This window comes from Anopheles gambiae, chromosome 2 (genome assembly GCF_943734735.2).
Source record: "Anopheles gambiae chromosome 2, idAnoGambNW_F1_1, whole genome shotgun sequence".
NCBI lineage: Eukaryota > Metazoa > Arthropoda > Insecta > Diptera > Culicidae > Anopheles > Anopheles gambiae.
This window is the reverse complement of record NC_064601.1, coordinates 14,167,137-14,180,681: the sequence shown is the minus strand read 5'-3', so window position 1 is coordinate 14,180,681 and position 13,545 is coordinate 14,167,137. Positions and strand designations below refer to the sequence as shown.

Sequence of the window (13,545 nt, the reverse complement as noted above, 5' to 3'; positions counted from 1 at the left end):
AAAACCATTATTTTGAAATCGTTTTGTAAAGTTGCCACACGTGCATCACTTGTTTGCTTCAAATTTGTGTGACAAACAATTTCATTCCCATACATCTCAGATACTCATGTGGATAACTTTCACATGAAATTCAACACACAACTCATCATCCCAGAAGCGAATGCACCGACGGTACGGTACGTAATCTTTAATCAAACATATTACAGGTTGAACCTTTGGCAAGTATATTTACTATCCGCTTCAATGTATCGGAATGTTGTTTGCTGAGCGGGGTTGTGTAGCATGCATAAATCAACCTATGTCGTAAATAAATGTTACATCGAAATTGAGGAGCTTTTGGTTTATGTTGGCTACGCTGTACAGTTATATACAAAATTACTAATTTCAGCAACTAAAAGCATGTCTAGTTCTTCCCTAAATAGGCAACTTTGTCGAGCAACATGTTTCTAAAACAAATTAGATTGGAGCCTGAAGGCATATGCTTCAACAGAAATGGTAACTGTTGGACGGCAACTGCCTATGCTTAATTTGATGCATTTTCGGATGATTGGATTGCAATCGTCGGCCCAGGTCGGGAAGATAGGGCATTAAAAGAGCCCTCCACATCATCAACAACAACAACAACCTTCTAATGATTGCAAAAGCATTCGATGCAGTAGGGTGCAGTTCCGTTGCGCTGCTGATGTTTCAGTACTAATTCCCGGCAACTGGCAAACCCGATCAAGTGTGAGGTTATGAATTGCTCATGGCTGGCATGGTGGCTTTCAATCGATATTTATTTTTCATCCATGCAATGACTGTTGGCTCCATTGCTGCCCAGTACAGTCAGTACCACGGGCGCGGTGGGTGGGCAAAAAGCCTCTTTCCGGGTGGATGATGATGCGTTCGAAGGAACCAAGTCGAAGGGAGACGTATATTCTCCGAGCCGCACATATATACGTATCTCTGCAAACGGTTTGGTGACGTCGTGTCGATGGGATGCATATTTCATTGCGAAGCACTTTCTTTTGAAGTTGTCGCTTTGGACACACGCTATTTGTGGAGTGTGTGTGTGTGTGTGTGTGCGCGCAGTTGTGTACCAATCGAACGTTGTCTTCTGCTCAGCTTCTGGTCTTTCGCCCGTGTCTGGTACCGTACGTGTATTGGGCTTATTAAGCTTCGAGCGGAATAAATAATTGACGTCGGAAGTATGTTTGTGGAGTTGTTTTGTGTGTTGAGCGTTTGTCTGAAAGCAGGTCATAAGTTATAGTTCGTCGATAAATGCTGGTAAAAAAAATTCATTCGAAATTGTCTCAAACGCAGGTTAGAACCAGTCAGTTTCCGGAAAGATCGAAGATTGTGATTGCTTTTTGAAGTTGTTGTTGTTGTTGTTTAAGTGCAAGAGTGTAGGAATGCAATTAGCAACAGACTACACAGGAATGTTGTTGTTCTATATGGCTTTGGCATTAACACAACCGTTGTCGGTCAATGCCTACCTGTTCCACTATTGGGCTTGACTTTCAGTGACTTACTGATTACAAATAGCAGGATAGTCAGTCCTACGATTGGGAACACGGTCCACTCGCGGCACAAACCCATGAAGGGCATATTGTTAAGTCGTACGAGCTGACGACTAGACTGGCCCTATTAACCTTCCAATGTCTACATATATAGAAACTATTAAGCTTTCAATATAGGTTGATTTTTTTTGCAATATTGGAAGAATTACGAAGCTTCACTAAGCGTGGTCTTTCGAGTGCACGGAATGATTCTCTACTCTCCAATTGCCAGTGCCAGACCACTTGTCTTTCCGTCCTACCGTGCTTCAGTGTGCACTGTCAAGTATGCTAGATATTTTGTCCGGAAAAGCCAGACGTACTTCTGTTCAGTTTCGACCGATTTCGCCATAAATTGTAAACTGTCACTTGAAAAGCGAAAGAAAATTTGGCTCCGGAAAACGATTAAACGATGTGCTACTTGTCTCTGTTGGAACGTAACTCCGTGTGTTTTTTTCGCGACATACATTTGCCAGGGATTTTGGGGAAATAAGCCATTTCAAGAAAAAAAAAAACAAAATCTTGTCTTTGAGAATGAGGGCAGATTGCAGCAGAAGTAATATCTAACCGCCCCTCCGGGGTATAGAATGTTTCTCGGGGTCGATTGTGTCTTATTTTCAGCAGTTAGTTTCGCAATTCTGGCCCGCCTGGAACGGGGCTGCAGTGTGCTCTTGGGGATGTGCAATTCGGCTAGGAAAGTGGTTAACTTTTTTCGTGCCGCAGCAAAAGAATGCAGTTGGAAGGGAAGAATATCTGAAGAAGTATTGCATCTGAGAAGCATTGTGAACATTTGTGTGTCCTTGTGCAAGCAATAAAACAGATCTCTTGCAGTAAAAATGTGGCTAAAGTTTGAAGCGATTCACGTGCAGTTAGACATACGTCGGTTTTTACTCCGTATTTCAGAAGATTATCTTTCCTTTTGGGGGTTTACTTGAATTTTGCTACTAACAATCATTTTTGAAAGAATAGAGTAATGTTTACAACCATCTGCAATTAATATTATACAATCATGATGGCTCAGAGTGGCAGCTAATGGAAGTTGTATTTAAAAAACGCTTAGAAAGGAACCTTGAAACCCTCTTCTCAACGGCATCCTTCAAGTTTCGTCGCTGGATGCCTAACGAAAAAAGCCTAGCCTAACGATCACCTCATCCCGTATCGACCAAAAGCTCAGTTCGGAACTTTCAAGTGACCATAACTACCAAATGTGCGATTTGTGGGACAGGTGGGTTCTTATAGGCGTTCCTTCTTTTTTTGTGTAAGGGCAGGAATAATTCTCCTCCCCTAAGCTGACTACTCTCTTTCCGTATCAGAGTCCACTCGACTTCGCACCGGCCGGTCACAATCCAACGACGGAATATTTATGAATGCAATTTATTTTTATGATGCAGTCCCTCCGTTCCCATTTGCCGTTTTCCATTTCCTTCTTTACTTCAGTGTTCTCTTCTTTGCGAGCGCGGTGTGCGTGGTCTCTACTGTGTTTCAGCACAATTTCCTCGCTGTGGAAGCACACCTGCGTCAGCCGGTCCAGAACCGGAAAGGTTGGGAAAGTTGAAAATCCTACGATAGTCCTTGTGCGCCCATCGACTGTCTTCAGTGTCACCATGGATACTTAGGAAGTCAGACAGTGCACCGAATCTTTACTGCGATGCATTTGCTCGTGTTTGGAAGAAAGCAAAGAAAAAAAAATAGATATACACATACGCAAGGCGAAGGTGCATGTCGCGATGTCCCCGGGAAGAGTTTTGGTTAGTTTTAGTACGGCGGAATGGAGTGTTGTGAAATGGAAACCTGGAATGGTTCGGCGCTCCTTCTTCGATAGCAACATCAATAGCAGAATGAAGGAACATACTGAGTGTTATTTATTGGGGCAAAGAAACGTAGCGAAATTAAGAGCTTTTAATATGTTGCAAATGATATATGGCTTAAAACCATTGCATTCCTACACGTCTTGTGGTTTGTGATGGGAAATTGGTTTTGCAACAAGCTTACCTTTTTCGTAGGGACTGCTGATTTCTCGTGCAGGACGAAGTATGACCGTGCGTGGCATATACAGCAGAGCAGGAAATAGTTTCTTCCGGGTAACGAGTAGTGGGAACATTTACACCCGTACCGATTTCCGGCTAGAGCAAGGGGCAACTGTAAGCAAATGTAGCCACGGGGATGGCTGCAAGTTGTGAGGCTCTGCTGGTGCAAAGGTGTGGTATTAGAGGGATTTGAAGAATTTATAGGTCCATCGATAAATGGGGTACATTTCATTGCGACCCGATGGTTTGTGTGAATTTATGCATTCAAGCCTGGCAAAGAAAAGATCAATGCGCACCAGTTTTGATGCTTCTGGTAATAGGTATACAAAATGAGAGCAAAAGGGATTTTGTGATAGTATGGTTTTGCTGCAGTTCGCTTACTTAAACTGTAAAAGCATCATAATGAGTGAGTAGATAAACTGCAAAACGGAGGCAAACAGCTCGGTAGACAGTTGATACATCCCACCGCACATGAAGCGCAACGGTACCTGGGCCATACGGATCGTGATCAGCAGGAATGGTTTCGACTGCATGATGGCACCCGTCCACGGCGTTGAGTAGACGGCGAACGCTTGACCCTCGTGTAGCAGCTCCATCTCATCCACCTGCCAGCAGTACTGGAACAGCTCCAGCAGATAGATCAGGATCATGCTGCTGGACAGTGCCAGTTCGCTAAGATCACTGGTGGTGGTGGTGGTGCACAGGCGCAAACCATTGAGCGCAAGCAGGCACACGATAAACAGCAGCTCCAACAGAACGCTCCCGTTCATGTGCCGCTTGATGGTTCGGATGTGCTGCAGCAGTGCCGCTTTGTAGACGACCCGTTCCTTCAGGAATGCTACTAACTGCTGCGGATCGGTCGGTGCAGCAGCATACGAATCGTTCAGGATGCGAAGCTCGATGGTAAGCGTTAGCAGGTAGCTGCTCGTGATGATATAGCTTCCGAAGAAGGTCAGCATCAGCTGAGCGTACGCAAGGTAAGCGTACAGCCGAAACGCTACCTTTGCGACTAGTGGCCAGTGGGAAGCGTCAAACGGTAGATAGATGAATATGGGCAGCAGCACGTCCTGCCGGTGGGCCTGCAGCTCAGTTAGCGCGAACCAGAAAACAAGCGTTACTATCTGGACGGTTAGGAGCGTGGACAGGAATCGGCCCGCGTTGTGAATGGATCCGGCACGGATCTCTTCTGCGCGCTCGTTGAGATGGTGAAATTTGCAGGCATTGATGAACTCGGCCGTGTCTTTCAGCTGGGGACGATAAATATTCTGGAAAAAAGTGAGATAAACCATATCATCACATTACCCTGCGCAACCGAGATCAAACGCGCGGGAAGCTGCCTACAATCGCGATGACACGGGACAGGGTCAGTAAAATACCACCGAACTGGTTGAACTGTTCCGCAAACGTTTCGAGCGAGATGGTGTCGTTGCTGCAAAGCACTGCAAAATTGTAGGCATTCAGCAGCTGCACCAGCTGAAGGGCGTAAAACGTGTACTCGAACGCCCGAGCTAGGCGAGAATCGTCGTGCAGATGGATCCCGTTGATCGTGTCCATCCAGCCGATCCATCGAAGAAAGCAGATGCTAGATGGTTGGTTTGCCGTACCCATGGCTTAGAGTTGTTGCACGGTGCAATGTTGCCGAGTGACTTAATGCCATGGTCATATTCCCGAGCGTGTTTTATCAGCTTTCCGCCGCATCGAGAACAATTATTTTGATTGCAGTGTTCAGCGCCTTCCGTTCGATGTGCTCTGTGATAATGCTTTCAAGTGTGGAATGTTGGTTCTTTGATCGTTGGTGAGTAACAGGTGTGATCGTGTCATGGAAACTGTAATATACAGGTTTAAGTTTCTGTTCATTTACATGGGTTGTAATTTATGTTTCAACAGTTCAGTATGGGGCTTCAGTTATTTATGGTCAAATTTTACTTTTTTCAGAGCTAGTTGTTTGCTTTATTTGTATTGTAGTTCTAGTTGTTTTAGGCTCTTTCTTCCTTTTCCATTCTCGATATTAGTATTCAGATCTTTAGTGTTTTAGTTCTACTGACTTCCTGGTACTACTTTCTTACTTATGATACCTATTTAAAGAAAATTTTTCAATCAATTGGTTATTGATAATTTTCTCCATTAATGCAAATTTCTTTGTATCTGGTGCTTGAGTTCATCACCAATAATATTTCTTCTGTTCCTTATTTTCTCTGTTCTTCATTTCTGTGGTCTATTAGCGTCGAATGTCGCTCCAGCCTTAGTGTGTGACTCTGTTCTAAAATCGGGCTCAGATGGCTCCTAGCATAAACTTCAATTCATGAATGTTTTGCATCTCATTTACCGTTTATCTCTTGTCATAGGAAATATTCCCATCCATGATTCACTGCATTGTTTATTCCTTCTAACACTCCAGTCCTGATGTTAGTATTGTAGCGCTTCTTCCTATGGATTACTGATAATTGGCCTGGAAAACCGTTTAAATAGCAAACCGGCATTATTGCGTAGGTCGCTACGCCGAAATGAAGAGATATCAGTATCGCGAATTGAAATACCATTCGAGTACGTTGGCCAAAGTAATGATGTTACAGAGTTTTTTGCAATAATTGTACGCAGCATTAGACATACATGGAATGTGGGCATAGAAGTAACTATGCATTAGCATCGATAACATTAGCAAACTACATAAGCAAAGGTTACTCCCGGCGAATAACAGCAAGCACTTCGCGTGAGTGTGTGCTGCAGCAGCAGCGAAACTGCAGCAGCATTTTCGGAGCAGCTCGCAAATAAATACCGCCATCATGTGTGGCCGCGTACGAGATAGGAGAGATTTATCGATTTTCCATCCGTGCTGTCTCTTGCTCTCGCTCAATCGTATTCTATCTGTCTATCTCTCACTCTCCCTTTGTTGCGGAGTTTCTATGCATTCTGCATTACGTACCTGCCTGTCGAGCACCCATACTCAATCATGGAGTCGCGCCATTTGCTTCACCACGGCTCGGCGTCGTTCGGCGTCCTGCTACTAGCTCGTGGCGCTTTGGGATGGGATGAATGAATGGAACGTGTAACAGTTGGCTGTAATACTCACAGTTACTATGGTTTCCTTCGACCGTCTGATTTGCAACGAATGGCGGTACTCTCGTATTTTCCGCACGGAGGCGAGCAGGGAGGGCAAACGAGCGAACCGTTGCTAGGGTGAGCGCTCGAGTGGCGGGAACAGCTCGAAAACGAACAAAACACCCAGCACTCGATCGAAAACGGTAAAGTGAAATAAATAGACTGGAACTGGAAACAACAACAAAAAACCCAAAAAGGTTATGAAAGGAGCGGACGGGTGAAAGAAATGATGCAGCGAGCGAAACAAACGGAGAAAAGAAAATGGAAATACATTGAGATGTTTACAGCATCGTGCAGGATCTTAAAATTATGATGTACTTTCAATTGCGCTTTCCCTTGCGCGTTTGTCGCACTCGTTGTTTATGCTCCCGTCACGTGTTCGCTGTACTTTAGCAGTGCTTGCAGCTTTACTCGCTTGCACTTCTTAACTTTGTCAGTTTGAATATTTATAGCAGTCTGGTGCTTTGGTGCGTTTTTGTTTCTGCCATCCTTCTTCGAATCCTTCTTTTTTTGCAGAACAGTTTCTAATGATTTTTTGCAAAACAGCTGCTATTTCTGTGTTTCTTTTTTCTCTTGTGTAACGGTAAGAGCGCGATTTTAACACTGTTTTGTTTTTGTCTAACTTCCACAATCAACCGGTGAGCACTGTAGAAATATTGCTTTGCAAGTTATTCGGGTAAGCTGGCAAGCTCTTTGCTTGACCCACGGACCGGCAGCAACGAGATCCCCCCCCCTCCCCCCCAAACTGGGAGTAAACAAGAGTCCAAGCGAGTAAGGGAAAGGTTTGCCAAAGTAAAACTTACTTTGCGTACACTTTTTAATCTACCACCTGTGCGTCCACCGTGCTGAAAAGCTGAACCCTTTTGCGTCACCACGTCACCCGACGAGGCAAAGTTTGATCGCATTTTCCGTACGAAAGGAAAGGAATAGAGCAAGGAGGAGGGAAGGGGGGAGGGGAGGGGGAGAAATGTTTATTGAGAAAATTGTTTGCTCATAAAATGATGAGCGCACTCTCTATCGGCCGTTGGAGAATGCGCCCAACCGTACGGGTGAGAGGAAAGGATTTGCACCTACAGCGTGCACAATGTGCGGCAGAGCTGTTGCTGCCGTGCAGCTTATGTGCCTCCACATGGCACACAGCTTTCCATTACATATTAATTTGCAAAATCCATGCTCGGTCTGTAGGTTTTATGCCGGTGTTGTTGTGTTTTAATGAGAGAGTGAACACGGGAGACACTTACAAAGGTGGGTGGCAATGAAATGTAGGCAAATTGAAAAATGGTCCCGATGGAGCACAAACGCAACACCAATGGTTAAATAAAAGCGTAAGCTTCACCCCGAGCATGCCGGTGGGGAGAGAACAAGAGACGGGCGAGAAAGAGTGAGAGACTTTAAGAGGAATATGAATGCGGGTTCGAGGAGCGCGCGGAGGCGTATGCATTTGTGATGGAAACAGTTAGAACAGGTGTCTGTGGTCAGTGTACTGGGTTGGAATGTTATAGGGCGAATGCTGCTTGGAGCTGTATCGTTTGGGTAATGCAAGCAATTTATGTACGGTAGCGTAGTGTTGGTGTGCCAAATCAAGAGTCGTTTATCTGGCCTTACATGTTCCCCCCCCCCCTTTTGCCCCTTTCGCTTGCCGTAGGTGCAAAGCCACACGGTGCAATGGAACGGCCCCTTTGGTTGGTAAGTGATTAGCAGTAAAGTCGAGCGAAAGTATGCTTCCGGATAGTCATAGTGCATATTCAAGTGAGCTTATCCGATTTAAATTGAATATTTTCCTAATGCTCCTGAGCACGTGCAAAAGAGCCGTGTACCGAGTGTGTGTGTCTGTGTGTGTGGAAGAAACCAATTTGTGTGAAATGTTTCCCCCGTGTGAAAGTTGCTTGTGCCGAGTGTTTTTGCGAAAACCTTCGACGGTCTCGGTGGTAAAGGGGAGAGATCGGCGCACCGATCATCGCACATTGTTTCGAGACATGCTCGTTTGCTGAATGTTTCGTTTTTTTTTTTGTTGGTTTCTGCTGCTCATCAAAAACCACATCTCATCAATTAGTGAGCCCTCTGCTCTGGGCATTAGTGTGCGACACAACAATATATGTATAAATATACATTCATAATCTACCCCTTTACGGTGATGAGTCCTTCCACTAATTAACTCCTCGTACATTTTGTCACTTTTGATGTTTTCCCACCGCTGTGTTAGATTTCAATCTTTGCGCTGTTGTTGAGTGTTGTTTTGTTGTGTGCTCTATCTCTCTCTCTATCTCCCTCTAGAATGTGTTTGATCGTGTGATTCGTTGGTTGGTTGTAATTTCATTAAGCATGATGAAAGCAGCAGAAGCTAAAGCTGTGGGAGACAGGCAGTACAGGGCAGGTTCGGTGCCGTCGGCCATAGCTGTTGATGACACGCACAATAGGTTGTAGAATTCGTGGAAATTCTGCCCGCAGGCACTATGTATGTATGTGTGTAAGTGTGCTCAATGTGGGATCATCTATTGTCTGCGGCACTCTTCCTTTTCACCCTCGGACAGAGAGAGAAAGAGAGAGAGAGAGAGAGAGAGAGAGAGAGGGCAGCGGTCGGCGTACAAGTGTCGCAAATGTGAGAAGCTGTAGGTTATTTTTTAGTGTATTTATTTTAGAATCTCAAATACAATGCCGAACACTGCATGCAGCGAGGTTGAGGGATAAGGGCTGAAGAGAGACGAGGGGGAGGGGGGGTGGGGAGTTTAATGCCGGAGGAGAGAAATTAAATGATCTTTCTACTAATAAAAATAGACCGACTTGTTCTTGGGACTATGTTGCGTCCGACTGTGTGCTTGTGTCGTACGTTTGATAAGCACCGTGTGACCTTTTCGTGACCGATGCTGTGATTTTGGGAGGAGCAAAAGTCAAACGAAGGCCTTACACAATGGTTTTGCGTGACGGATTGACGGATTATTAGTTTTCTTTTAATTTATGAAGAAACAGCTTTGGGTTGCTTCTACGCAAATTTCGTTGAAATAGGAGAAATGAAATTTTTGTATTATTTAATTGCACATTTCCATGCATTTTGTGCGTGTATGCAACGTATAATATTGAATTGCATATTTTTAGGCTCACATCAAAGTATGTCATTTCATATGGAAAGCCCCTGAGCTAATGCAATCTGCTTTCACAATCAGCTTAAGACGACATTTCGCTTGTATTGTTTGGCATTTATTATTCTTAAGATAAAGTTTCAAAACTGAATATCTTTAAAAGCAAAGCATTTTCATTTGTTGGAAATGTTATATTACTTTTTCTTTCTATTTTGTGACAGACACGAATCTAATTTGGCACTCTTTTACTTGATTATTTTCTCAGTGCTTATTTTTAATGTATCATTATATCTCACCTTGCATCGTGTTTGGTAGTAATGGACGATCGAGCTGCCGCACCATGACGGAACCACATTTATGAATGGTTTGGCATCCCATTTGACCTTTGGGGTCAGTCGCTTGCCCGCCCACTAAATCACTTTGGCAGTGGATGCTGGCACCAGTACATGGGATTGATTTGGGACCCGGGTGTTCGCCTACCACTCGCGACGGCAAGGTAATGGTGGCCAAAATTTCATCCACAAAACAGCGACATCATCTGTTTTCATTTAACACACAAGCAGCATTTCTTACATTGAGCCAACAATAAACAAAAAACTGAATATATGGAGACAAATCACATCGGCACAATGGACGGAAGTGAGACAGCAAGTGAGACAAAAGCGGCGATCGCCGGTAAGGTGGTTGTGTGTGTTCAAAGTGGAAAGGAAATGGGTGGGTGACAGACACATCTTCCCATTCTGCCCGCTCCACGCCATCACCTGCCCCATCGCCGGCAAGGTATAGAAAATAAATGGATCACGACAGTTGATGTGTTTCTAAAATTAGCTATTTTTTCACGCGCACTCTATCCCGCTCGCGTTCTCTATCCTTCGCTCGCTCTCTCTGTTTCTATCTGGCAGTGTTCAGTGTTTCCCATTTTTTCCTCTGACACTATACTCGCATTTGTTGATTTGTCTTCTTTTGTTTGACGTTCTTTTTCTAGTTAGATAGCAAACAATCGTGGCCGTGAAGCACACATTTTAGACACAATGTGGTTGGTCTTTGAAAAATAAAAGCTACGGAATCGTAGCAGAACAACAAAAAAACCCATACCATCAATAAAATGACATCGTCCACAACAATTGCCAGCACGACCTGGTCGTCCTCCATTACTGCCGTTTTCCACATGGTGGCTCAAAACTCCTGCCCAGCACGGCACGAAAGCTGTGCTGGGTGGTGCACGGTGTGATGTTACATTTTTGTTTGTTTGTTTTCACTGTTCGTTATCTTTACATATCTGCCTGGGTGTACATGTTGCATTGTGTGGCCGTTTTTCTTCCGAAAAAAAAAAAAATAATATAAATAAAAAAAAAAACATTCTCAATCAAAATGAAGCATAGATAGGAGCGTCGAGCATGGAACAGATTTCACTAAACCCGGTGGGTGTTGACTCACAAACACACACACACACACAGATAGAACAAAAAAAACGACACCCTGTGCGCCACTCCCAGTAACGCAAACAGGACTTCGCAATCTAGACTTGTGAAATTGTGTAAATTAAAATTGACATTCCTTTAGTTCCTGGGGTGGTTTGTTAGATGGATGGCAGAAATTGAGAGATGAGAGTTGTGGACAAACTTTCAATCTGTTTGTGTTGCCTGCTGTAGAGCAGTACTTGGTTCACAATGTTTAAAAGCAAACACTTGGCTTTTCATATTTTTTTAATTTGTGCAATACATGTTTCTCATATTGTTGAGTAATGCTGTGTTGTTCTATAAATGTTATTCCATGTTCAAAGCATGGGTGAGCGGTAGACAACTCTTTTTCATGCTCGAAACATTCAGGGTCTAACGCACTGCAATTTCATTACCACTCTTGCTGCTCGGGGGGGGGGGGGGGGGGGGGGGGTGTTCGATGAAAGCATGAGCTCTTTCAATCATCGGCGGAAACCGCAAACGGATGGAAATTAATTCGCCACGCGCGCTTTAAATGTTGTTCGCATTAGTCAAACGCATTCGGAGGATCGTCACTCAAATTCGTGGCTCAAATGTTTTACGTTCGTTTCGTTTGGTATTAGGGCTTCCCGCTCAGTTTTCCCGGTGTTAAGTTTGGGTCGCGTGTTCTTACATCCTGTGATGGGCATTGTACGTTGAAGTGTGAACTGGCAGTAGACAGCAACGGGCGGCAGGACAGCAAAGGAACCAGAAGTAAATAATTGCCACAAGCCCGCAGAAGCGCGGTGTAGACGACAATTCTCGGATGGAAACAGAGCGGTAGGAATTAAATTAACGACGATAGGGCAGGGTTTGGCAAGAGAATAAATAAGATGAATATTAGGAACAGGAAAAGAAATTAGACTACGTTTCTTTTGTACCGAAAATTTCTCTTATTGATTTGTTTTGTCTTTGTTTCGTAAAAAAGGATTTGCAATAAGATTTTCCAGTCGAAAGGGACTGCCAAACCCTGGCGATTTACTTATCTTTTGCCTTGATGAAGCTGTGCTATGAAGGTTCTTCCCCCTGTAGCGCTGTGAATGGAAACGAGAGGAAATTTTATTCATCACTTTCAAAAATCTTTGACATTCGTCAGTTGACCGTGTTGTGGGGAAGGAAGTGAGACGAACAGAGCACTGTAGCCACTGTACGCAAAGAGAAACTTTTGGCCGCTAGCACCGGCGGGCAACTGGCGGGATTCAGATATAGCCCAAGCAGTACCGAGCAGTACGGACCAAACTCGAATTAACCGTCATTCCTTGAGATGGATGGGACACCGGGCAAGAAAGCTCGGAAATGTCTAACTTTCTGCGAAAGAAAATTGACTTTTCATGTTCCGCCCAGTCCAGACGCTCCGATCAAGCTACCCCACAACACACAGTCCGATCGTTCTGCGCACACACACACGCACAAACAAACATACAGAAACAGTACCTTATCGGCTGCAGCGAGGTTGTTTGTGCAAAAATATCTATTAACTTTATTAAATCGACGTTTGTTTGTGGACTGTTTGCAAAAAAAAACCCTGAAATGAAGTCCCTTGTTGCAACGCAACGGCCCAGGCATGTTGCAGACATGTTGTATTGTGTGTTGTAGTAGTGAATTTTAATAATATTTTCCCTTGCTCGCGCTTTCTGTCGATCCCTTGTTTGAGCTCCCTACTTGGTGGTTTATTCATTGCAGAAGCAATCGATGTCTGTCAATAGCATCGCGACAGTGGAGAGCGTATTCATTATTGCTGAAATTGTTTGTTGAATCCGTTTGTCCGTGAAAATTACAATTTCCCGTTTTTTCTCGCACGATTTTGTACTGTTTTTTTGTTTTCTTCTTTTTCAATGACGATTACTACGTTAACGAGCAATTTATGAAGAGATGAATGTTGCTAATGGCATGATGGTTCCTGTTAAAAACGTATATGTACAACAAACTATGAATTGCAATTCTATGAAAAGCTTATACTTCATAACCTAACTATTTGCAGCAAAATTACTTTTCTTGCTGTTGAACAATCGTATCGATAGTTATACTACATGAAACGCTCGAATCGTAATATTGTTCGATATCCTGCCCGAATTCTACGAAAAATGCTCTCCTCCCCCTCCCGGTCGCCTAAATTCTTCAACCAACCTGCCACTGGAATCGACACAGCACAGTGACATTTCACGATGGAACTTTTCTAATTTCCCTCAGTCGACTGTTTCGCGTGCGGAATGCTGCGGAGTCCTTTCACTCTTCAACACTATCTCCTCCTCGCCCACCTACACCTCGTTTCCTTTGCGCTGGCAACCAATGTGCCGTTTGTCAACTTTTATCAGCTCAACTGGAAGTT

The 13,545-nt window shown here is 44.1% G+C and overlaps 1 protein-coding gene across 1 annotated transcript; it reads right to left on the bottom strand.

Annotated features, from left to right (window-relative positions):
• Positions 1-337: 337 nt before the first annotated feature.
• On the bottom strand, positions 338-9,356 carry LOC1281070 (uncharacterized). The gene has a single exon (XM_061647795.1). It carries the CDS (start codon positions 4,849-4,851, stop codon positions 3,940-3,942), a length of 912 nt encoding a protein of 303 aa, XP_061503779.1. The 5' UTR covers positions 4,852-9,356; the 3' UTR covers positions 338-3,939.
• Between the last annotated feature and the right edge of the window lie 4,189 nt (positions 9,357-13,545).

Bases quoted from the DNA above. Each gene is read 5' to 3' on its own strand.
- LOC1281070 (XM_061647795.1), bottom strand. From the start codon at position 4,851: ATGGTTTATCTCACTTTTTTCCAGAATATTTATCGTCCCCAGCTGAAA.